The sequence below is a fragment of the Mercenaria mercenaria genome, chromosome 4 (genome assembly GCF_021730395.1).
Source record: "Mercenaria mercenaria strain notata chromosome 4, MADL_Memer_1, whole genome shotgun sequence".
NCBI classification, from domain to species: domain Eukaryota; kingdom Metazoa; phylum Mollusca; class Bivalvia; order Venerida; family Veneridae; genus Mercenaria; species Mercenaria mercenaria.
Window position 1 is genome coordinate 15799449 of NC_069364.1, and position 27816 is coordinate 15827264.

A 27816-nucleotide genomic window follows, 5' to 3' on the forward strand; every position below is an offset into this window, starting at 1 on the left:
ATATGGCCTCTAGGGAGGTCAAAAGATTTTTCTAATTTTAGACCTACTGACCTAGTTTTTGATCGCAGTTGACCCAATTTCAAACTTGACCTAGATATCATCAAGATGAACATTCAAAACAATGTTCATACAGATCCCATGAAAAGTATGGCCTCTATAGAGGTCAAAAGGTTTTTTTATTATTTGACCTACTGACCTAGTTTTTGAGGGCACGTGGCCCAGTTTCAAACTTGACCTAGATATCATCAAGGTGAATATTCTGACCAATTTTCATGAAGATCCATTCAAGGGTATGGCCTCTAGAGGGATCACAAGGTTTTTCTATTTTAAGACCTACTGACCTAGTTTTTGATTGCAGTTGACCCAGTTTCAAACTTGACCTATATATCATCAAGATAAACATTCAGACCAACTTTCATACAGATCCCATGAAAAATATGGACTCTAGAGAGGCCACAAGGTTTTTTCATTATTTGACCTACTGACCTACTTTTTGATAGCATGTGACCCACTTTCTAACTTGACCTAGATATCATCAAGATGAACATTTTGACAAATTTTTATGAAGATCCATTCACAAGTATGGCCCATAGAGAGGTCACAAGGTTTTTCTATTTTTAGACCTACTGACCTAGTTTTTGACCGCACATGAACCAGTTTCAAACTTGACCTAGATATCATCGAGATGAACATTCAGACCAACTTTCATACAGATCCTATGAAAAATATGGCCTATAGAGAGGTCACAAGGTTTTTCTATTATTTGACCTACTGACCTAGTTTTTGATGGCACGTGACCCAGTTTCGAACTTGACCTAGATATCATCAAGATGAACATTCTGACTAATTTCGTGAAGATCTTGTGAAATATATGGCCTCTAGAGAGGTCACAAGGTTTTTCTATTTTTAGACCTACTGACCTAGTTTTTGACCCCACATGACCCAGTTTCGAACTTGACCTAGATATCATCAAGGTGAACATTCTGACCAATTTTCATAAGATCTTGTGAAAAATATGGCCTCGAGAGAGGTCACAAGGTTTTTCTATTTTTAGACCTACTGACCTAGTTTTTGACCGCACATGACCCAGTTTCGAACTTGACCTAGATATCATCAAAGTGAACATTCTGACCAACTTTCATAAAGATCCCATGAAAAATGTGACCTCTAGAGTGGTCACAAGCAAAAGTTTACGCACGCACGGACAACGGACGCTGCGCGATCACAAAAGCTCACCTTGTCACTTTGTGACAGGTGAGCTAAAAATGAATAAACCTTTTAAAATCACAGCATTTTATAAAATCTTCATCATTTTCATAATTAAAGTGACTAAGACAACGTAGAAACATCATGAAACCGAACATACAGGACAAACTTAAAATAACTTGTAAGTCTGTACTTGCTCTAAATCACAGAGAACGATTTATGGTATGCAGTTGTAATTGTCCAAAACACTCTGTACTTGCAAATACCAGAAACTTCCAAAAAACAGACTTTTCTTCTGGTCCAGAGGGTGTGTGGAGTGCGCGGTTTTCGGAAGTTACACTGTATACCCAATTCATATAGCACCCTTTTCATGATGAACATGATCAAAGGCACTTTATATAAATACAGTGATGATTTACATTTAAAATTCATGAAAAAATATAAATTCACTGACAACTTACGAGCTGTAAGTTCACTGACAACTTATGTGTTTTACATTACTATGTAAGTTATGTGACAACTTTTAACTTCACTGATAAGTTATGTGTTTAGTTCTCTGATAACTTATGTGTTGTAAATTACTTATGTATACCTATTTTATCTATCCAATCGCGAACGTTCATTTGCAACACGTGACCGTACAATATATTATGGTATTTGGATGCACGTGCGTACAAAAATCCTGGATTTTCTGTATATGGACGCACGCTCTTACAAAAAATCCTGTATTTTCTGTATTTGAATGGTTCAACAGTCCCATGTTAAACATACGATAAAGCCCGAAACGTGTGAAAATGTTCCGAATGTAAATCGGATGAAGTAGGCGCTCTATGTACAGAGTTTGATTATGCGTCTTGAAATCTGGATTTAATTTGAGTTTTTTTTTTTGTTTACAACACATAAAAACGATTCAAGGGATAACAATGCTATTTGATTTAGATATTAAAACGTTTGTTAATAATCAAAAACTTAAAGATACAGTAAAAAGGATCATCAGATGTTGGAATATTTGAAAAGTCGCTAAAAGGAGCCGTTCTGGACGTAACCTAGAAATTGGTATCAGCCCTGACTGTCTGAATAGCTATCTAAGCCGTTTTTATTTAACAGTTAAGAAACAAAATGGAAAAGATTATGATTGGCAGCGATGGCTGTCAGCATCCAAAACATGTCTGCTCTATAATTCAGTTTTCGTCGGATCTTCACCAAACTTGCTGATAATGTTTGTGGTCATTACATCTCGGCTAATTTCGATAAACAGCCGAATTGTACCAGGCATTGTACCGAAAAAGGGGAATTTAGCACTGTCCGCTCTTTTAAGTCGAACAGTTTTCATCCGATCTTCACCAAACTTGCTGACAATGTTTGTGGGCATAATATCTCAAACAAGTATTATTACCACCCAATTGCCAAATGTAGGGAGGTTGCGCCATATACTTTTTTTAAATGATGATACGCAGAAAAAAAAACATTCAATGAATTACGTATATTACGTATGAAGTGAAATAAATATAAAATAAAAGGGTTATTTAAGGTCTAACATTGTCTGTATAATATATATTTGCACTCATACCAAACTGGGAAAAACTAGAAAAGGCAGGAATACAATATTCAGTGAAACATTAATTTAAACTATTATTATAGTAAGATAAAATAGATATAGAATAAAAAGGTTATTAATCATTGTACTGTACAATACGAGATATATTTGGACTCGTACCCAGCTGAGAAAACCATACTGAACTAGCCTAGCGGCTCGTCCAATATGGTTTTCTCAGCTGGGTACTCGTCCAAATATATCTCTGTATTGTACAGAACAATGTTAAATAACCTAATAATGTAAGTTACGTGGTATTAGTTCACTGACAACTTAGGTGTTAGTTCACTTATAACTTATGTGCTACAAATTCACTTACATGTTACAAAGTCACTTATGTATGACTTTTTCTATTAATCATTATGAATAAAACAAGTTTACCCTTGAGAAGAAAAATAGAAACATGCTGCAGAAAGCAACTTCTATTGATTTAACTACAGCAAAATATTTTGATATTCAGACTTTGCTATTGTACTAGGTTTGAGTACAACTTTAAAGAAACTGTCACCTTGCATGTACAGGTAACACATTGATTGTCCACGGAAGTCCATTCCTCATTGTCTCTGTACTGTCTGCCTGATCGTACATCAAAACAACCTGAAATGTACTTGTGTTGTCATCAAATGGCAATATGAAGGACCAATGGTTGCTCAACTCAGTATCCAAGTCATCCGGGCAATTTTCACTTTATTTATGTTGATATCTTTCCATTTTTACGCTCTTCCCCTCTTCCCTTCCCGCCACCCCCACACAAAAAAAAATTAAACAGAAGACACAGTGAGAATTTGGAATTGCAAAAATGTATAAAACATGTACTGTTTTGTTTCAACACTTACCTGAGCAAGTAGCACAGCACTGCCCAGGAGCAACTACAGGGTAGTCACAATCTAGTCTCTCACACTGTATCTCTAAGCATGTCACATTGCCTCTCTGAAATAGATAATAAAGATTTATGGTACTTCAAGCCTGTGCTTCAACTAACAAGAGGGCTATAAAGACTTTACTGACTGAGTTCTTACCATAGATGACCTAATGTAGAAAATACGACTTCTCTAATGGTAAAATTTCTTTCCTGGTTTTACCTAGTGACCTAGTTTTTGACCCCAGATGACTCTGTTAAAAGGCGTATGCTAGAATTCCCTGTATATGAGATGGGCAAATCTTTTTCCAAAAACAGAATTTCTTCAAACTTTGGATATTGAAGGACAATCATCTAAGGAATAAAACTAGAATGTGTCTGTAGGACATAGGGTGTGCCCCCCCCCCCACTGAAACATTTGTCACAAATAAGGGGAAATCATTCAAATGTTTGCAGTCTTAACGGGGTATAGCCTCAAAAAAAAAAAAAATATGAAATGGATTCATTATTCTATACCATATACTTTTTGAGCTTAGAATGAGCATCACAAACAAAAAATCCACTATTTTGGCTATTTCAAGGGCCATAACTCTGTAATAAACGCTAAAATTCTCAAGAAGAATGCCAAGTGTGCAAGGTCACATTATGATAAAGACTCAAGCAAGGTTTCATGAATTTACATTAAATACTTTTTGAGTGAGGCACATAATTAGGTGAAAATGTGCATTTTTTTACTATTTCAGGGGCCATAACTCTGGAAATAGGGGGCGGACCCAGATGAAAAATAGGAAGTGCGCAAGTTCACATCATAATAAAGATTCATGCAAGGTTTCATCAATTTATATCTCATACTTTTTGAGCTAGGCGTGTCACAAGGTGAAAATGTGCATTTTTGACTATTTCAGGGGCCATGACTCTAGAAATAGGGGGCGGACCCAGATGAAAAATAAGAGGGCGCAAGTTCATATCATGATTAAGACTCATGCAAGGTTTCATGAATCTATATCAAACACTTTTTGGGCTAGGCATGTTACAAGGTGAAAATGTGCATTTTTGACTATTTCAGGGGCCATAACTCTAGAAATAGGGGGCAGACCCAGAGGAAAAATAGAAGGTGCGCAAGTTCATATCATGATAAAGACTCATGCAATGTTTCATTAATTTATATAAAATAGTTTTTGAGCTAGGAGTGTCAAGAACTTCGGACGGACAAAAGCAAATCTATATGCCCCCACCACTCGGGGAGAGGGGGGAGGGGGTGCACGAATATGCAATAGCAGTCATAGGTCACCAGTACTGAAAAAAAGTTATCTGCCCCCAAAAATGGATTTTTTTTTGCCCCGAATTCTAGCATACGCCTTTAAAACTTGAACAATATTTTATAAGAACCAGGAAAAGCTTCGATCACTAACCGATTCTTAACATGAACATTCTTCTGAGATGCCAAACAGACGGTAAACACTGCAATGCAAGACAATTAACGTGTTATAAACTAAATTATAATATTCGAGTTAGGCGTTACCAAACTGTGTTCCTGGAAGTAGTAAACAAAATTCCAGCACAACATTAACAAAAGTTATGAACAAGAGCTGTCCTTAAGACAGCATACTTCACTTTTCTCAGTGCATGACTCTGAATTAGAGCTTTGCCAGTAAAAACTTGTAAAAACTTTAAACCAAAAAAATTCTACGTTAAAAAGGGGCATAACTCTGTCAAAATTCAAACCAGAGTTATAGGGATTAATTCTCCTGGTGCAGACTTTGATAGTAAATAACTATTTTAAGTTTCAGATCAAAAGCTTTGATAGTAACAGAGATATTTGACTTTATCAAAATTTTCTAAGTTTTAAAGGGGCATAACTCTGTCAAAATTCAAAGAGTTATGGGGATTGTTTCTCCTGGTGTAGACTTTAATAGTAAATAACTATTTTAAGTTTCAAGTCAAAAGCTTTGATTGTAACAGAGATATTCGACTTTATTGAAAACTTTAACCAAAACATTCTATGTTAAAAAGGGGCATAACTCTGTCAAAATTCAAACCAGAGTTATGGAGATTGTTTCTCCTGGTGAAGACTTTGATAGCAAATAACTGTTTTAAGTTTAAAGTCAAAAGCTTTGATAGTAACAGAGATATTTGACTTTATCAAAATTTTCTAAGTTTAAAAGGGGCATAACTCTGTCAAAATTCAAAGAGTTGTGGGGACTGTTTCTCCTGTTGTAGACTTCGATAGTCAATAAATTCAAGTCAATAGCTTTGACAGTAATAGAGATATTTTCAAAATCAAAAACTTTTAACCAACAGCGACTCTGATGCGGACAGGGGCGAGAGCAATAGCTCTACTTTTTCTTCTTCAAAAAGTCGAGCTAAAAATTACTTACATTACACATGCACTGTGTACATGGATCAAATAGTGGGCTAAATGATGTTTGGTCCATCTGGAGTTGACCCTCATACAAACAACTGTCACATATTTGACAGCAACCATCGCTGTGTGCAGCATGGGAACATGATGACTGACAATCTCTCCTGGAACACTGTACACTTCCTGCCTGAAACAGAATTGTGACCAAATTTCACAGCAGCCATCACTATGGGCACCATTGGAACATGACACTCAATAATCTCTCCTAGAACACTGAACACTTTCAGTCTGAAAAAATACAGATTTCAGATAAAATTTCACAGCAACCATCACTATGGGCACCACTGGAACATGACACTTTGCACCCTCTCTTAGAACACTGAACACTTTCAGCCTGAAACAGTACATATTTGATATAATATTACTCTGCAGATGAAATCATTTTGATCCATCTGGTAATGGCTCTTTACAATCTTTGCATACAAACATTGTCACATATTGGCTAGCAGCTGTTGGTGTCAGCTGCAAGGGGACATAATACTGGACAATCTCTCCATTTGAATATTTAAACAAACTTAAGAGGAGCAACAAAAGGATGTTTAGTTCTAAAGTTGGTTATCAACTAACAAGCCATTCAATGTTGTTATATTTTTGTCCTTCTGGATCACTCATTCAATTTGATTATAATAGAATTCTGCTTAAGCTGGTGCACATATGATTCCAGACTCAATCAAACTGAGTCTGCTATTATCCAGATGAAATGTTAGATCCATTTGTTATTTCTGAAACCGAATAACCTTTAGCTTTTTTTTTGATAGAGGGTCATTTAAGGCATGTTCTAATTTCTGTCTTGTTGAGTCACATTTTCAACCAAACTAAGCCAGGCCAGGAGGAGTGTAGGACATCTGCACACTTTACAGTCACCAAAATTGAGGGTTGAACGCAGTACTGTCGTTACTCCTTCTTTATTTAATAGGAGTTACAACAGTATTGTGCTCAACATTCGAAATGTGATTTATTGATGAAAATTTGATAAACATGTTAATTGCACTCAGGATGTGTAAGGTAAATAATAGCCTGTAATTAAGTAACAACAACATTACTGATCACTGGACACTGTAATTTTTAATTTGTGTTTTTAACACTCAAAATTACTTATTAGATAATTATGCACTATAACAAAACTGTTACAAACAAAGATATCTAAAACTGCAATAAGATAATTATCTTCTACTAAGTGCCAAAACAATTATTAAAGGACAAAAATGTTGGGAGCAAATTTTCTATATACCATTTTTATTAGGGGGTAAAAGTCCAGCATTTTGCTTTTCTTTCTTTGATAAATACAACAACAACAACAACTACATTTATTTAGCAATAAAGCAAATACAATACTTCTACCCTAAACAGAGTTAACATATAGGGAGACATTTTTTTTACATATAATTCATTCTTCATAATTTTGGACTAAGTTAACCTTTACCCTGCTAAATTTCTAATATGGACTGGTCCATTTTTCAATTTGGGCAAGACCACTTATTTTTCGAAGGGGTGTTCACTGAAAATTTACTGATTGAATAGCGAACAGTGCAGAATAATGACATCCATAATATTCTAAAGATATAATTCTGAAATACAGTATATCAAAAGGAAAAAAATGCTTCAAATATAAAACTTTCAATATCTTTTTTTTTCTCAGCGAATTTATTCGAAAAATAAACAAATTTTGAAATAAAAGATTATCTTATGAAAATTTTACTTGACCCGCAATGAGAAGCATTTGAGTAACAATTTTGTCGTTAATGTGTGTTGTATAAACCTTGATTAGGTGTTAACATAATTAAAGCAAATTATCATATTTTTCTTAAATGAGTTAAAGATGTAAAACAGATGGTCAATTTCTTATGAAATATATTTTGATCAAAATAAAGTTTCAATGAGTTAAAGATGTAAAATAGACGGTCTGAAATATGTTTATTTCAAAATAAAGTCTAAATACGCAATCATACACTAACAGAGCAAGAGATCTCAAGACCAGTGTAAGTAAATTCATATAATATAGAATACATTAAAAGTTGAAAAATTAATTAAAGTTTTGTTTTCCAGCACCATCATTTATTATTTTTAGAACTAGAGTAAACAACAACAACAAAACTTATGCAGCAATTAAGCATTGACATCGTGGGAATGAAATAGTCATTGCATAAATTTGATAATACACTAGTGTAATAAAGCTCTAAGTTTACATCGTTTTAAGTATTACCCCAGTCACACATACGGCGCGGAAAGCTACGTCTAGCCACGGATAAAAACGTAGTAATCTGTATCGACCTGTATTGAAACGTACCTGAGACGTACCTTAATGTAGTAAGCCGTATCAATTCGTACCAATTCGTACGGCTCAGGTACGGATTGACACGGGTTACTACGTTTCTATCCGTAGCTCAACGTAGCTATTTGCGCCGTATGTGTGACTGTGGTATATAGGAGACATTGGTCGCATTTACTTGGTCTATAATAAGTAAAGAAAGAAGAAATTTGATGTTTCAGCAGGAAAAGCTTACATGTGATAAAAAGGATATTGCATTTGTGTCTTTCCACATTGAATGTATTAAATTTTTGAATAAAATTGATAAAATGCTGGTCAGGGACTTGAATTTTATTATTTTATTCAACTTGTTTAATAAATTCAATATGAAAAGGCACTCATGTAATATCCTCTAAATAAAATGCTCCTTAAAAGTCTAAACAGATAATAATACAGATACTGAGAGAAGCTTTTCAATATTATTATTACATCCAAACATTTTAAAGATACAAGTCTGAAATATAATATGTTAAATGAAAAAAGGTACTACTTCAAAAATAAAACTAACTCAAAATAACTTGCAAAATATATGAATTTTGACAGATTCAATAAGTCCTTCCACCTTTCCGTATACATCAGATTATCAAATTTACTGACAGTGGGCCATCTACAATAATATGGTTTTAAATATTTTCTCTGTAATTCTTTGTACAATGAACATACAAGAAGAAAGTGATATTCATTTTCTGTTGTATAAAAATTGCAAAATTTACATTTTCTATCATTTCGATCTGTGTTGTTAATTATCCACCTCTTTTTATTTCCAAATTATATGATGATAATCTTAAATCTAAATCTGCTAAGAGAAATAATATTGGAAATTTTTCATCTTGAATTATATCTAAATATTTTTCAAGATTGAAGGAATGTTTAAATCTACTGTAAGAGAGTAATCATTGCTAATTGTTAATATAAGCATACCAAGTTTGATAATAATTGTCCAATATGCTCTGTTTAACAGTAGAAAAAGAAATACTGTTACTATCTTAACTTATATCCTACAATCCCAGGTTTTCTAACATCATTTTTATTTGAAACGCCCAGTTTGAATTATTATATTATTGTTTGCATCAATACGCAGCATACGATAAATTCTATTTTGCAGTGAATCTTCATCTGAATTCAGTAAAGGAACTAACAGCGTACCATATTTATCTTTCTACATATTATCATGGGAACTCTTCCTAGTTTTCCATACAAACCAATCAGATTGGCGGATTTATTAACGCTTAGAAGTTTTTGACAAAACTTGGTGTAAATGATTTCAACATCTTTTCCATCATTCATACCTCAAATTTCAGAGCAGTTGTTAAGCACAGTAGCAACTAATGAATCAAATAATTTACATTTTCTGTTCACTGAAAATTCCTAACTATCAAAAATTGTTAACAATTTGTGCATAGCCTTAGAAGGATACTCTGTTTTGCAAGTTTGTGTTCTATGCCAATTCCCATTTTTAAAGAAGTATACACACAAATATTTAAATGACTATGCAATCTCTAACTGTATATGAAGAAAAGTCATACGGAGTGTGTAAAAGTACTTTTTTCAAAAATCATAACCTTAGTCTTTGCAGTATTCATCTTTAATCCCCATGTATTACAATATATAACACAACATCAGTTGTAAAGTTTCTGGCATCTTAATTACAAAAGTTTACTTATTTTTGTATACATTGTAGTTTTATCAGGTACCCCACAAAAAATGCCACCCTTGATGAGTTTCATGGAGACAAACTGATATTGTTTGAAAGAGATTAGAACTTCATAAAGTAAACAAAAATCAGCATCAACTGAAATTCATAGTAATCTACAAAAAAATACAACAGAAATTTTAAGAGGCTAGTGCTTTAAAAATCAATTTATAATCTGACAAAGGTGGATAAAATCCAACTTTTGATTTTTTAAAATTTCATTCCATTTAAAAAAATTAAAAACTGAAAATATCATCTTAAAAACTTTTTCAATTTATGTTAAATTTAGGAGTTTTCATCTGCTAAAATCAAAGGGGGGCATTTTGTCCACTTTTGTCAAATTGAGAAGGAGGATTTTGTCCTTGACTAAATCTTTTTGTTTTTATTCATATCAATCTTATGCTTAGTAAGAGGACTTTTTTTACTGATTCAGCAAAATATAGTTTCAGTTTATTGGCAAATCAGCATAATATAAATCGAGACTTAAAAATGTGTAAAAAATATATGCACATCAAAGTGAAATTTCTGTAAATTTCCAAAAAAAGCAACAACGAGGCCCTCATTTAATATTGAGTTTAATGAAATGTTGTCATCCATATTTCAGAATAATAATAAGAAAAGCCCCTTTTATGAATCTAGGACAAATCTCCCCCTTCCCCCTTCCCCCATACTCTCCCGCTGACAAAATCCCTCTTGCTCAACTTATATGACTAAGATGGACAATATCCCACTGTGATTGTGTTGAATAAAAATACTTGAATTAAAAAAGGAAGAAAAAAATCACAATTTTTAATATGATTAATGATTAATATAAATCCTCCTTCTTATATCAAAGATGAAATATTGAAAAAAAATACAGATGGTATATTTTTTTCAAAAAGCCAATCTTTCTATTAGCTCTTATACAATTATTTTTTTTTTTGTTCAATGAATCAAAAATATTTGAAAAAAAAATATTTTTGTGATAACTTTGTGTCATAAATACTGAAATCACAGCAAGAAATTATCTTTTAAAAATCTTACAAATAAAAAAATGTTTAATTTAACACTTTAATAATGAATTAATACTTAAATTAAATTAAATGGAGAAAATCTTAAAATCATTTTGAGGAATTAAAAAATTATGAAATAAAACTCAATTTCCACCAATTAGAAACAAATTGATTACAAATTAGAAAATATACAAGTGACCAATTAACAAAGTGTCAATTACAATATCCTGACCCTTTTCAGTAGCAAACTGTTAATACTTAAAACAACAATAGATCACCATACAGTAGGGGCCATAAAGGGCCCAATACTCAATTAGGTGTGACATTATGAGAACTTTTCAACCATATCTCACAAACAAGGTGGCAGTTTGCACAGGTTTTAGGGGCCAATTAACAAGAAAACAATAGTAAGTAATTGCCACTAGTTACTAGCCCCTTCCTGGGAACCTGGAAGTGACCGAGTTCTAGCTCACTGTCTGTCACCTGCCAATTACCAAGCAAATCTCAAAATTTCCTATAAAAACCAAAAATTTTCCAAATTTATTATCAGTAACTCAGTTGCTTAAGAGTAAGTACTTAGCATTGTGAGAAAATGTTCTAGCTTTAATGTAAAAACAATTTTTATCTTTCATGAAATTTAATCTTGGTAAAAATTTAACTCAAAATTCTCATTTAAAAATGTATTTTTTCATTACTTTTGTTAAGATTTGAAATAAAATGTAAATAATTGTTTAATCTTAGGAAATATTTGACTCAAAATTCTCAGAAACATTTTTTTTCTGTGTTTTATCTTTAGTTTTGATAAGAACATGACTTCACTACACTGTTTTTTTCTTTTTAATATTTTTTATTGGATTTTACATTATTCCAGTGGGCACTTGGTTGATGCTAGCTTGAAAAATATTGCTAGCACAATCCTGTGCTTGCAGGGATATTGTGAGAAAACAAACTATTATATTTTTTTAATATACTGCTTTTGGAATGAATTGTATGTTTTCAGTGGGCACTTGGTTGATGCTAGTTTACATACTTTACTAGCACAATCCTGTGCTTGCAGAAAATTTATATAAAATCTGCATAAAAATATAACTGATATATAATTTATTTTGTGGATTAGTTAAGTTCTGTAAACTTGTGGGCACTTGGTTGATGCTAGTTTATAAACAGTACTAGCACAATCCTGTGCTTGCAGGGAAACAGGATGGATCTTCAACCTGGAATATTTTTGGAAAATGGAAGGATATATAAGGAAAATGGAATGCTACAGATTTTCGGAACTACATTACAGGGCATTTACATATGTTAGAACTGACCTGATGCGGGGAGATATAATCCCTGCACCAAGTCTTTTCTGACCCATATGTTGTGTCCAGATCATCTACTGACCAGTGCAACAGGATTTACTAATTCTCTGGCCCAGGATCCTGGTATCATTTTGTGCTTGTTTTAAAAATTAACTAGCACTTTCTGATGCTGGGATTTAGGCTCAGGTTAACCAGCATGGACAATGTAAAAATTAAATCAATCTCATTAGGACTGAAGGGATTTTTATTGAATATTTTCTCTTGTCTGGTTGTGGGTACTGTGTTGTGCATATTTGATAACAATTAATAGCACAATCCAGTGCTTGCAGCTATGCAAGACTTTTCACCAAACCCTGACAGAATTTGGAACATGTCCAGCATTTTTTGTGAAGTGAAATTTCCATCTGTTGTTTGTGGGTACTGTACTGTGCTGGTTTGAAAAATATTACTAGCACAATACTGTGCTTGCAGATGACAGGTGTGCTTTCAACAGTTCTTTTTTGACAGGTTATCTAATTTCTAAAGCATGGCTTTCAGTAGCACATGGAATCTGGCAGGGAAAAAGGCCACTAGTTTCCCAGTATTCTGTTGGTGGTAGTTTCATATATAATACTAGCACTACTTTATGCTGGGGCATGAATGGCATGTTTCATCAGAGGTGGCAGTGGAACCGGAAGTGTAGACTGTACCTGTATAGCTTCATGCATTTTTGTTTTGTGTTTTTATTTGGCAATTTTTTTATAGCAAATTTATTTTATAGCACAATTTGTGAATTTTATTATGCATGCATGTTTTATCCATTGATAACTGCAACTGGAATTTGTTTCTGTTATCAATATCAATAGATATTTTATGTATTAATAATTTAAAATTTACACACACTATTTCCTTTACTATATTATATTATATTTTTTTATATTTAAAAAAATGTTAGAGAAATGTTAAATAGGGGCTGAACAATTTTACATAAAAAATGATTTTTACATAAAAAATGAATTCGGTGATTTTCTAAAGATTTCCTTAATCTATGTTTTGTAACCTATTTTATTTTTTTCATCTTCTTCTTGTCGTGTGCCATGTATGCTAGTTTTGCTAATATCAATAACAGAAATTTTAATATTTGATTCAAAGTTGTGATCAGCAAAGAATGTCAACCCTTGCCTTGAGCTAGTACTTTAAAGCTATTAGTTTACTTCCCTTGCAATTACACAATTGAGTGGAAAATGAAAACTGTTTAAGACACAATATCATACTTTTTTGCACAACAAAAACATTTACGATTAATTCATATGTGTTTGATTAACCCCTCAAAGACTGGTTCCTATGATTTTGTCAACTTATGGTAAAAAATTAACTTTTAACAAGTCGATAATAAAATAAAGTATTTTATAGTGCAGATAATACAGTTTTGCTTGTATCAAAATGTCACACTAGAAGCACTTTTGTAATACAGAACACCTGGTAGGATTAGTAAAAGTGCAATTATATTAATCTATACTTCCTATGCCTACAATTTGTCATTTCCTTATCTTTTTCACTTTTTATTGTAAATTTAATAAAACAACTGGTTTCAAAAAAATGTATACACAGGCCCATTGCTAAACTACTGCTTTTATCATTAATAATAATTAAGTATTTCTATCAAATATTGAAATTTTACAACCTCATTAAAACAAAAAAAAATCAAATTCAAGTGGCATATTCATAAGTACTTTTGTAATTTTTGACTTTCTATATATTGCTGAAATACATACAATTAATTTTTCGAAAATAAAAATATGAGCCGTGCCATGAGAAAACCAACATAGTGGGTGTGCGACCAGCATGGATCCAGACCAGCCTGCGCATCCGCGCAGTCTGGTCAGGCTCCATGCTGTTCGCTTTTAAAGCCTATTGGAATTGGAGAAACTGTTAGCGAACAGCATGGATCCTGACCAGACTGCGCAGATGCGCAGGCTGGTCTGGATCCATGCTGGACGCAAAGCCACTATGTTGGTTTTCTCATGGCACGGCTCATTTATTATGTTATCTTCACTTAGTTCCATTTAAATTTAAATTATCATTCTTAACATGGTATTAATGTTATTTCTGTCAATGGCACTGACCTACAGGATCATCACAACAATTCTAGATATGAAAAAATTATTGCTATATTTAAAGAAGGCTTTGAAAGTTATTGACAGCTACATATTCCTCCATGGTGTATTGGTTAAGACCAAGTTTTTTATTGTCACAGTGACTGGGATTTGATTTCAGATTTGGCATCTTTTATTCTTGATATGGCATCTTTAAAGATGGTTCATGTTTTAAAACTTCAATTTTAAAGAAATTATCTTTAAGTCAAAATCTGGATGTTAGAAAATCTGGTTTTTTTTACACGGGTTGTGGAGGGGATGGGTAGGGTTGACATATACTGGATTCTCACTGACAATTTTACACAATTTTACATGCAATTTTGTGTATAATGAATGAATAAGCTAAGGAAGTTTAAAAGTTGAATGAAAAGATTTAATAACTCCTGAATAGCAGAAATTTAGATATATCAGGCATACTATAATTATTTTATGTTATTTCCACAAAAAATTAAACAAGAGGGCCATGATGGCCCTATATCGCTCACCTAATATCATTACACTTGAGGACAAGAAGGTCCTCAGAAAAAATATCCAAAGGACAGTAACAACAAAGGGAAGAAATTTAACCAAAAAGAAAAAATCTTAGAAGGTACAGATATGTCAAAATACACATAAAAATTGGAGGTACCATCCACGTTCTACCACAGAAAAGTGGTCTCGGTTTTTCCCTACGGCCTATAATAAAAAAGATACGAAACATAAGCTATTTATAGTAACGTAAAAGGAAAGTAATTAAAAAAAAATCATTGTAAGTGAACAAAAGAAGCATCTGCCAAATAAATCTGTTGACATAAATGAAATTTCAGATCAGTATCTTCATTAGTTACGGAGACATACCCATTTTAATTTGAAATAAAGGGCGGTAATTTGATATAAAATCAGTCCATAGTTATCTACCCTGATTGGCTCAGTCCAACTTATGACAATAATGAAATTTCAAATAAGTCCTATAAGTACTTACTGATATAAATCCATTTTGATTACAATCAGGGGAAGTAATCAGATATAAAATAACTCTGAACCTACGCTTGGATCTGATTTGTCATGGAATCCAAAAACTATTGTTGTTATTTTGGAAGTTTGTATCAAATAAAACCATAAATGAAGTCTCTATATGGCTGCAAAAGCCAAAATAGCCAAGGGGCCATAACTCTGGAACCCATGAAGAAATCTGGCCAGTTCAAGAAAGGAACCAAGATCCTGTGGTGATACAAGTTATGTGCAAGTTTGGTTAAATTCAAATCATAAATGAAGCTGCTATCGTGCAGACAAGAAATTGTTGACGCACAAAAATAGCAAATTCTGGCCCTTTAAGGGGCAATAACTCTAGAACCAGTGATTGGATGTGGCCTGTTTTCAAAAGGAATTGAGAAATCATGCCAATACAAGTTTTGTACAAGTTTGATTAAAATTGCTTGCAAAATGTGGTCTCTATCTTGTTCTCAAGAAATTGTGGATGGACGGACAACGGACGGACGACGGACGAAGAGCGATCACAAAAGCTCACCCTGTCACTATGTGACAGGTGAGCTAAAAAAAAGCATTCCTGTAAAATAAAGTAAATAGTAAAAGACTTTAATTTCCTACCACAAAAAAATGAAGCAACTTACCATATTTAGAAACAATCTTACTGTCAGGAAGATGGAAAACAATCACAACTCAGTTCCCCAACAAGAGCTGTCACTATTGGTGACAACTGCCCCAAAAGTACGCCCAAGAAAGCCAAAAATGTATGCGCAAAAAAATCACATACCATTTGTGACCTTGACCTAAGAGGCCTGGGTCATAAGCGTGACACACCTTCTCAATATGGTTAACATCTGTGTCAAATTATTTTCAAAACCCTTGATAAATGGCATAGTTATGGACCAGACAAGAAACACCTTTGACTACTAAGTGTGACCAAAGAAGTATAAAATACACAGAATGGCAACTGGCTGTAATCTCGCGTGAGCTCATGTCAGAGCGTGATTCGGCGTTATCTTACTAAAAAAAAACATCGGCGAGCACGGAGTTACAATTTGTACCTTTAAAACTACATTTAAAATACATGTTAGCTTCTAATTTTAAAACAAAATTAGTTTAATTTAAAATGGTCTTAAGACACGAAGTACACATTTTTTTTTGCCATCGAAAGAAGCGTGCATGATCATACGGTGATAATTATTTTACCGATGAATAATTGCTTCCGCATACAAAATGGCGCGTGCAGAAAGTGCCACTTCCGTTAAACGAGATCTCATTTTTTTGTCACGGGAGGTTGACGAGATTTGCTCTATATGCCTTTCAAGTTGCCAATCTATTTATTTTTATAGCTCTTTGGTGTAACCTTGACCTTAGAGCTGGGGGTCAGTGTCTTGCGCACGACACCTCATCTCATTACAGGGAACATTTATGCCAAGTATTTCTTAATAAATGAAGAGAATCATCATATTTTAAACTTCTAAGCTTTGAAGTCATTTTTTGGTAAGTTGTCAAATTGAAATTATAATATAAATTATTTCTTTAAAATAATTTCATTTTTTCCTTGAGACTTAAAATGTTTGTTAGTTGCTAAGGATTCGGGATTAATCAGCCTTTATTTTTCAGTTGAACTGGTTCTCGTTTTATCAATACAGTACTGATGTGCATGTTCAGCGAGCCGAGAACACAGCCAGATGTTCGATATAAAAGCAAAAAGCCCGTGCAGATTTCTCACATTGCGTCTGAAAGGGCGAATAGACCGTTATTATACACTGACTGACAGAATCTACTGTTCTTCTACATGTCGTTCAGTAAAGATAAACTTACCCTCCCGCCACACCCCTAAAGTTGCTAATGCAGTAATTTTTTTTTATGGTTAACTTAGTTTTTGGTGAAAGATGCGTGCTTCGTCTAATGCATCACCTTTTTTATGATGCAAAAAACGCGAGATAAATTTATAGGTTATTTTAATGACAATCCGATTCGCGGAAGTAATCGAGACCGAGAAAATGCCGGAAATAATGACACGTCAAAGCGCGATCAAAAGATACACATTCTCCGATCGTAAATAGATAAATTTTGCACAAGCTTTGTTAAATAAATCTACGCGTTCGTAAATTTCAGTCGCGGTCGTGTAATTTCAATCAAAGAATTTTTGAGATACAAATGAATTAAAGCAGTTCTTTTGGTTCTTTTACATGCCCAACGTACAGCATTGGTACATGTGATAGTTTTTAAAACTAGTTTATAAACAGTACTAGCACAATCCTGTGCTTGCAGGGAAACAGGATGGAATCTTCAACCTGGAATATTTTTGGAAAATGGAAGGATATATAAGGAAAATGGAATGCTACAGATGTTCGGAACTACATTACAGGGCATTTACATATGTTAGAACTGACCTGATGCGGGGAGATATAATCCCTGCACCAAGTCTTTTCTGACCCATATGTTGTGTCCAGATCATCTACTGACCAGTGCAACAGGATTTACTAATTCTCTGGCACAGGATCCTGGTATCATTTTGTGCTTGTTTTAAAAATTAACTAGCACTTTCTGATGCTGGGATTTAGGCTCAGGTTAACCAGCATGGACAATGTAAAAATTAAATCAATCTCATTAGGACTGAAGGGATTTTTATTGAATATTTTCTCTTGTCTGGTTGTGGGTACTGTGTTGTGCATATTTGATAACAATTAATAGCACAATCCAGTGCTTGCAGCTATGCAAGACTTTTCACCAAACCCTGACAGAATTTGGAACATGTCCAGCATTTTTTGTAAAGTGAAATTTCCATCTGTTGTTTGTAGGTACTGTACTGTGCTGGTTTGAAAATATTACTAGCACAATACTGTGCTTGCAGATGACAGGTGTGCTTTCAACAGTTCTTTTTTGACAGGTTATCTAATTTCTAAAGCATGGCTTTCAGTAGCACATGGAATCTGGCAGGGAAAAAGGCCACTAGTTTCCCAGTATTCTGTTGGTGGTAGTTTCATATATAATACTAGCACTACTTTATGCTGGGGCATGAATGGCATGTTTCATCAGAGGTGGCAGTGGAACCGGAAGTGTAGACTGTACCTGTATAGCTTCATGCATTTTTGTTTTGTGTTTTTATTTGGCAATTTTTTTATAGCAAATTTATTTTATAGCACAATTTGTGAATTTTATTATGCATGCATGTTTTATCCATTGATAACTGCAACTATAATTTGTTTCTGTTATTAATATCAATAGATATTTTTTATATTAAAAATTCAAAATTTACACACACTATTTCCTTTACTATATTATATTATATTTTTTTATATTTAAAAAAATGTTAGAGAAATGTTAAATAGGGGCTGAACAATTTTACATAAAAAATGATTTTTACATAAAAAATGAATTCGGTGATTTTCTAAAGATTTCCTTAATCTATGTTTTGTAACCTATTTTATTTTTTTCATCTTCTTCTTGTCGTTCGCAACTATTTTACCTATGTTACTAGTAGAGATAGACCCTAAAATTTTCTTGATAGAAAAGTCTAGAAATTGATTTCCAAGTTCTTGAGATTAACAAAAATGATTTCACAAATGTGCCATGTATGCTAGTTTTGCTAATATCAATAACAGAAATTTTAATATTTGATTCAAAGTTGTGATCAGCAAAGAATGTCAACCCTTGCCTTGAGCTAGTACTTTAAAGCTATTAGTTTACTTCCCTTGCAATTACACAATTGAGTGGAAAATGAAAACTGTTTAAGACACAATATCATACTTTTTTGCACAACAAAAACATTTACGATTAATTCATATGTGTTTGATTAACCCCTCAAAGACTGGTTCCTATGATTTTGTCAACTTACTTATGGTAAAAAATTAACTTTTAACAAGTCGATAATAAAATAAAGTATTTTATAGTGCAGATAATACAGTTTTGCTTGTATCAAAATGTCACACTAGAAGCACTTTTGTAATACAGAACACCTGGTAGGATTAGTAAAAGTGCAATTATATTAATCTATACTTCCTATGCCTACAATTTGTCATTTCCTTATCTTTTTCACTTTTTATTGTAAATTTAATAAAACAACTGGTTTCAAAAAAATGTATACACAGGCCCATTGCTAAACTACTGCTTTTATCATTAATAATAATTAAGTATTTCTATCAAATATTGAAATTTTACAACCTCATTAAAACAAAAAAAAATCAAATTCAAGTGGCATATTCATAAGTACTTTTGTAATTTTTGACTTTCTATATATTGCTGAAATACATACAATTAATTTTTCGAAAATAAAAATAATTTTATTATGTTATCTTCACTTAGTTCCATTTAAATTTAAATTATCATTCTTAACATGGTATTAATGTTATTTCTGTCAATGGCACTGACCTACAGGATCATCACAACAATTCTAGATATGAAAAAATTATTGCTATATTTAAAGAAGGCTTTGAAAGTTATTGACAGCTACATATTCCTCCATGGTGTATTGGTTAAGACCAAGTTTTTTATTGTCACAGTGACTGGGATTTGATTTCAGATTTGGCATCTTTTATTCTTGATATGGCATCTTTAAAGATGGTTCATGTTTTAAAACTTCAATTTTAAAGAAATTATCTTTAAGTCAAAATCTGGATGTTATAAAATCTGTTTTTTTTTACACGGGTTGTGGAGGGGATGGGTAGGGTTGACATATACTGGATTCTCACTGACAATTTTACACAATTTTACATGCAATTTTGTGTATAATGAATGAATAAGATAAGGAAGTTTAAAAGTTGAATGAAAAGATTTAATAACTCCTGAATAGCAGAAATTTAGATATATCAGGCATACTATAATTATTTAATGTTATTTCCACAAAAATTAAACAAGAGGTCCATGATGGCCCTATATCACTCACCTAATATCATTACACTTGAGGACAAGAAGGTCCTCAGAAAAAATATCCAAAGGACAGTAACAACAAAGGGAAGAAATTTAACCAAAAAGAAAAATCTTAGAAGGTACAGATATGTCAAAATACACATAAAAATTGGAGGTACCATCCACGTTCTACCACAGAAAAGTGGTCTCGGTTTTTCCCTACGGCCTATAATAAAAAAGATACGAAACATAAGCTATTTATAGTAACGTAAAAGGAAAGTAATTAAAAAAAAATCATTGTAAGTGAACAAAAGAAGCATCTGCCAAATAAATCTGTTGACATAAATGAAATTTCAGATCAGTATCTTCATTAGTTACGGAGACATACCCATTTTAATTTGAAATAAAGGGAGGTAATTTGATATAAAATCAGTCCATAGTTATCTACCCTGATTGGCTCAGTCCAACTTATGACAATAATGAAATTTCAAATAAGTCCTATAAGTACTTACTGATATAAATCCATTTTGATTACAATCAGGGGAAGTAATCAGATATAAAATAACTCTGAACCTACGCTTGGATCTGATTTGTCATGGAATCCAAAAACTATTGTTGTTATTTTGGAAGTTTGTATCAAATAAAACCATAAATGAAGTCTCTATATGGCTGCAAAAGCCAAAATAGCCAATTTTGGGGCCATAACTCTGGAACCCATGAAGAAATCTGGCCAGTTCAAGAAAGGAACCAAGATCCTGTGGTGATACAAGTTATGTGCAAGTTTGGTTAAATTCAAATCATAAATGAAGCTGCTATCGTGCAGACAAGAAATTGTTGACGCACAAAAATAGCAAATTCTGGCCCTTTAAGGGGCAATAACTCTAGAACCAGTGATTGGATGTGGCCTGTTTTCAAAAGGAATTGAGAAATCATGCCAATACAAGTTTTGTACAAGTTTGATTAAAATTGCTTGCAAAATGTGGTCTCTATCTTGTTCTCAAGAAATTGTGGATGGACGGACAACGGACGGACGACGGACGAAGAGCGATCACAAAAGCTCACCCTGTCACTATGTGACAGGTGAGCTAAAAAAAAGCATTCCTGTAAAATAAAGTAAATAGTAAAAGACTTTAATTTCCTACCACAAAAAAATGAAGCAACTTACCATATTTAGAAACAATCTTACTGTCAGGAAGATGGAAAACAATCACAACTCAGTTCCCCAACAAGAGCTGTCACTATTGGTGACAACTGCCCCAAAAGTACGCCCAAGAAAGCCAAAAATGTATGCGCAAAAAAATCACATACCATTTTGTGACCTTGACCTTGACCTAAGAGGCCTGGGTCATAAGCGTGACACACCTTCTCAATATGGTTAACATTTGTGTCAAATTATTTTCAAATCCCTTGATAAATGGCATAGTTATGGACCAGACAAGAAACACCTTTGACTACTAAGTGTGACCAAAGAAGTATAAAATACACAGAATGGCAACTGGCTGTAACTCGCGTGAGCTCGTGTCAGAGCGTGATTTGGCGTCATCTTACTAAAAACAAACATCGGCGAGCATGGAGTTACAATTTGTACCTTTAAAACTACATTTAAAATACATTCTAAAACAAAATTAGTTTAATTTAAAATGGTCTTAAGACACGAAGTACACATTTTTTTTGCCATCGAAAGAAGCGTGCATGATCATACGGTGATAATTATTTTACCGATGAATAATTGCTTCCGCATACAAAATGGCGCGTGCAGAAAGCCACTTCCGTTAAACGAGATCTCATTTTTTTGTCACGGGAGGTTGACGAGATTTGCTCTATATGCCTTTCAAGTTGCCAATCTATTTATTTTTATAGCTCTTTGGTGTAACCTTGACCTTAGAGCTGGGGGTCAGTGTCTTGCGCACGACACCTCATCTCATTACAGGGAACATTTATGCCAAGTATTTCTTAATAAATGAAGAGAATCATCATATTTTAAACTTCTAAGCTTTGAAGTCATTTTTTGGTAAGTTGTCAAATTGAAATTATAATATAAATTATTTCTTTAAAATAATTTCATTTATTCCTTGAGACTTAAAATGTTTGTTAGTTGCTAAGGATTCGGGATTAATCAGCCTTTATTTTTCAGTTGAACTGGTTCTCGTTTTATCAATACAGTACTGATGTGCATGTTCAGCGAGCCAAGAACACAGCCAGATGTTCGATATAAAAGCAAAAAGCCCGTGCAGATTTCTCACATTGCGTCTGAAAGGGCGAATAGACCGTTATTATACACTGACTGACAGAATCTACTGTTCTTCTACATGTCGTTCAGTAAAGATAAACTTACCCTCCCGCCACACCCCTAAAGTTGCTAATGCAGTAATTTTTTTTTATGGTTAACTTAGTTTTTGGTGAAAGACCTGACATTCTGGAGAAATTTGTGTCAGATTTGCTCCGTTTTGTATTATACTTTCAGGGTACAGATTTCTTATATGGCATTTATTGAAGATGTCAGTGAGCTGTTAGTGCAACATACACTGTGAAGTCTCCGATATCCCAATTATAATCATACTCAAAGAAGTTACGAATGAATGTTCTGTGATAGAAGCCAAGTCGAAGGAACTTCAAAGTACCGTAGATACTTCCTGGAAATTAACTTTTGGATAGTTCCCGATTTATGGAATTCAGGTGTATTGTGTTGATAAATAACAGCATTTGTTAGAATGTTTTTAATTGGAACTGTGTGCTTTTTTAGGATATCGGAAATTAAATTAATGTTTAAGACATTTTCTGTAAAAGAATATATAGAAAAAGAAATTACATGAACTTGTGTATTACTTTAGCTTAGGTATTTTCATTTATATCTTAGCTTCTAGATAAAAGATAAGGCTCACTGGCAGTTATTTCTGTGTTATGTAATTTTTATGAATCGGTAATTATACCTTAAATGTTAGGACTGTCGCTCAATTAATGTTGAATTGAAGGGATCAGGCGAGATATCGAGTTAATTAGATTGCTAAACAATAACCGGTTGGGTGTTTGTTTTGTGGCGATTTATATGGTAGACACCGAAATAGAGATATATCTATGCATTTGGTGTGATGAATTTTATTTGGAACAGTTCAGTGTAATTAGCGTTGTCGTCTGTCAGTTATGGACACGGTCCGCTCAGTTTGGTGAAACTATGTTTGCCTTTATTGGGCCTATCACAAAGGCATTATTGTCTTAAACAGTGCACCAAAGGTTGTTCATTGCAAAAGATGCACCTTGCTATTTAAGGTTGGTTGACCTGAAGTTGCTTCGGGTCACTAGGATTTCGTCCTTATAGTAATGGCGAGTCCTAGATTGCATTGCGTTGCTTGCTTGTGAAGTGGTTGTAGTGCACCACTATAGGTTCTGGTGATGCCTAGGTTGCTTTGCTTTTTGCGTAGTGAAGCTTCTATAGTGAATAATTATAGTATTGGCGAAACCTAGATTGTGTCTGTAATGTATCACTATGGTACTGGTGAGGCCCAAGTTGCATTCCGTTGTCCGTAGTGCTTCACTATAGTGTTGGTAATGCCTATGTTGCGTTGTTTCATGCGATATGAAGTGTCTGTAATGCATCACAATGGTACTGGTGAGGCCCTGGTTGCATCCCATTGTCTGTAATGCTTCACTATAATGTTGTGTGGTGCCTATGTTGCGTTGCTTCTTGCAAGGTGAAGTGTGTCTGGGGTGCATCAGTTGGTGTTTTGTGTGGTAGGCCCGGTCAGTCCGTATTTTAGTTTTACTAGCTGAAGAATTGGGCTGTCTCATGAATATTTAACGCGTGTCGTTTTCGTGGACAATAATGCCAATATTGTCGTTCTTGTTTTAGCACAGACATGTATCAGACAGCTTTCTAGCACTGAGTGTTTGGTAGCAGCCCTTGACTTGCTTCGTGGCATTGTTTTGGTGTGGAGCCGTGGTGAGCTGAGGTCTGCTGTCATACATTCGGGTGTGGTCCGTGTGCTGGGTGCCGTCTGCGGTTTTTAGGGGTCATCGCATCGCGTGTTGTCTCATGCTTGCGCCTGGTCTCCTCTCGCTTGAAGATAGAGCGGCCAAAACATGCCAACTTAACTTTTCAATGTTTTTTCAGATCTATTGATGCATTTACCTTAGCAGATGTAGAATATATTAATTTAGAAATCAAGTATTTTAAGTCATTTGTTCGTCATAATGTGTTATATGATCTTAAAACATTTAACAGTATAACAATGAGATAAATAAAAGACAAAGAATGGTACATGTTCTTATTTTATGTCAAGTAATATGGAATAATTGTTTTTATCATAGCTCTAAGGCTTACAGAATATTTTCAAGGGTCACACTTACACAACAGCTGCATTTTTCTCTCACTCATTCTGTGATGGTTTTCTGATGAATAATATTACAACTATTAAGTAACAGCATACATAAAATATGTTTCTGGAATAAAATCTGATGACTAGTCTAACTTGGTCTGGCCAAGCATTAGGAGACATAATCTCTGATATTTCATAATTTATAAAATACCCAGTATGGGTCATAACTCTGTCAAAATTCAAATTAAAAAAAAAATATGGGGACTGTTTCTCCTAGTGTAGATTTTGTCAAAAGCTTTGATAGTAACAGAGATATTTGACTTTATCAAAAACTTTAAACCAAAAAAAAAAATGTTAAAAAGGGGCATAACTCTGTCAATTCAAATCAGAGTCATGGGGATTGTTCCCTGGTGTAGACTTTGATAGTAAATAACTATTTTAAGTTTCAAGTCAATAGCTTTGATAGTAACAGAGATATTTTACTTTATCAAAAACTTTAACCAAAAAAATTCTTAGTTAAAAAGGGGCATAACCTTGTCAATTCAAATCAGAGTTATGGGGATTGTTTCTCCTGGTGTAGACATTGATAGTAAATAACTCTTAAGTTTCAAGTCAATAGCTTTGATAGTAACAGAGATATTTTACTTTATCAAAAACTTTAACTAACGGTGACGGCAACGCCGACAGTAGTGAGTGCGATAGCTCTACTGTTTTTTGAAAAGTCAAGCTAAAAAGAAGGGCATTTCCACTATCTTCAGAGCAACAGGAAGAAATTCTGGGTAGAAGATGCATACTGTGGAATTCATCATGCACTACTTTTTGTGGATTTCCTGTTTGCAACAATCCATGAAATTTACTCCCAATGAACAATTAAATTTTCCAAAAGTTTGGATCCATGAATTCATATTCAAACATAATAGCCCTTTTGGCTTAAATCACAAAAGTTTATGTACACTTTGTGACACAATGAAATGATTTTACAGTAACCAGAAGTGGCAAAAGTTTTAAAGACTAACAGATATAATAGATTTATATTCTTAGTTTTAAGTATGGTCAGGTTAACATTGTGATCCACTGAATTATAAAACAAAAAGCATGAATTATTTCCATTTAGAATATTCAAAAGAATACATTTAGATAATATTTTCTATTTTTATATGACCAGCAATGCTTTAATCATCATGTCAATGTGATATTTATCGCCATGTATACACTGAGAAATAGCGCTTTCATTCTACTAAAACAAACTGTCACATAGCACAACTGTCTTGATTTATTTACACGCACAGTGAGTTGGTTATTCACTGTGCAGAATAATTCGCCATCATAAACAAAGGAGCTTGATGACCTACCATTTGGTGCCATACATGCGTGAAGAAACAGTTCTATCATACTTTATCTGATTTTACAATAAAAAACAAATTACAATCAAAATAATTTATAGCAAAAACTGTGTTTAAACACTATTTATACACTCCGGAGGATATGTGTTGTACAAAATTATTACGCCCTATGTATAACCACCCATCGTATAAAGATAGTGCTAAAACACGTATTTTTCCTATTTCAAAATAATCTGGGTAAATACAGTATAAGTGGACAGGTTTGTGAAAATTAAAGAAATTCATGAAAATATCAGGCAGCGTATTTTTCCACATTCACCAAGACATGTCATTATAGTCAAGTAAAGATAAACTAACTTAGCCACGGCACATCAGTTTCCAATGATTCCCAAATATTTCCACTCAGGAAGGGTCTGGAATCAACAATTTGCAAATTCTTTGATCTGCAAATATAATAGGGTTATTATAACAGTAGCTTGATCTGGGATGAGTGAATTTTTGCTAGATCGGATCTCACGAGGCGCACAATGCCGAGCATGATCCGAACTTGCAAAATCCACAAGAGCCGAATACAAAATCCCAGATCTAGCTACTGTTATAATGACCCTTTTATTATATACCTCTACCTTTTTGTTTGTTGTTTTGTTATTGAACGAAATCTTCAATGTTTATCGATATTAAAATGGAACTAAGTCAAATTTTTATGTGCGCTATTTATAGAACTGTGTCAGGTCATGCATATTAATGAAAATAGTCCGGCAGCATACAATACGAAAGGTACAATACGCAATTTAAAAGGTACAATACAGAATTTTTTTCTGCCTGTTCATATTTAATTGTGAAATACCAGCTGATTTTTTACAGAAGTTATATAGGTATATAATAAATCCACATATAAAGTACTCATGGTAAATAATGATGCAAAACAGTTGATGATCCTATGACTATGAGAGGAACAAGAGCTGCATGCATATATTAGTTTTACTTACATTACACACACATTCCTGACATCTGTCTGCTGGATGTGGGAATGTCTCCTGGTTTCTGACATCCTTGTCACCATAGCGACAGCCCCTCCCACACACTGGACAGCCACATTCATCAGGCTCTGGATGACTACACGCAGCAGCTGTGCACGATTTCTTATGACATGTTAGAGTTCCGTCCTACAACAACAAAATGTTAATTTCGAAATGTATTTTTTTGAAATTACTACAACCTCATAAAAAGATACCAGAACTCTTTTCCATTTGTCAAAGTTATTCAATGATACAGCACATATTTCAATCCTTAATAAAAAGGACTGGTCCTGATTTATGGCTTTTGAGTGCCAGAATTTCCCTACAAAATGTACTCTATTGAAAAAGGATATTTCAGACCTTAGAAAGTAGATTTTCAGGCTTCTGGATTGTGACTGAATCCTTAGCCTGAATAAAGGAATGTAGTTTATGCAGTTCTGCATGTTCTGATCAAACTTCTTTCTACAATAAAGCATTTAATTTTAACGCCAAGTTTTCAAAGTATTGGTTAACTTGTGTGCTTGACTTTTTGCTGGACTTATTTGAAGAAAAAACATGAATGTATAGAAAAATGACAATTTTGATACAGAAAAAAATTCTGTGATGTAAATTTTAATGAAACTTCTCATGATTGTAAATTTACTTAATTTCATCAAATGGTCAAATATAATGTATAAGTCTATGTTCTTAACTTCGAGATATTTATCTATGATTTGAGGGAACCACAAATTACAAGCTGATTATATTACATTATTAGGAATTCATTTTTCTAATTACATGTATTTAATCTTTTGAAAGATTAAAGAGT

At 33.4% G+C, this 27816-nt stretch overlaps 1 protein-coding gene across 1 annotated transcript in view; it reads right to left on the reverse strand.

Moving 5' to 3' along the window:
- Window positions 1-27816, reverse strand: part of LOC123551067 (uncharacterized) — a 123328-nt gene that overhangs the window by 11220 nt on the left and 84292 nt on the right. The window contains exons 42-45 of the mRNA XM_053540544.1: window positions 26979-27155; window positions 6038-6208; window positions 3637-3730; window positions 3309-3397 (exon numbers count right to left, since the gene is read on the reverse strand). Coding sequence (XP_053396519.1) covers window positions 3309-3397; window positions 3637-3730; window positions 6038-6208; window positions 26979-27155 — 531 coding nt within the window. The remainder of the gene's footprint in view (window positions 1-3308; window positions 3398-3636; window positions 3731-6037; window positions 6209-26978; window positions 27156-27816) is intronic.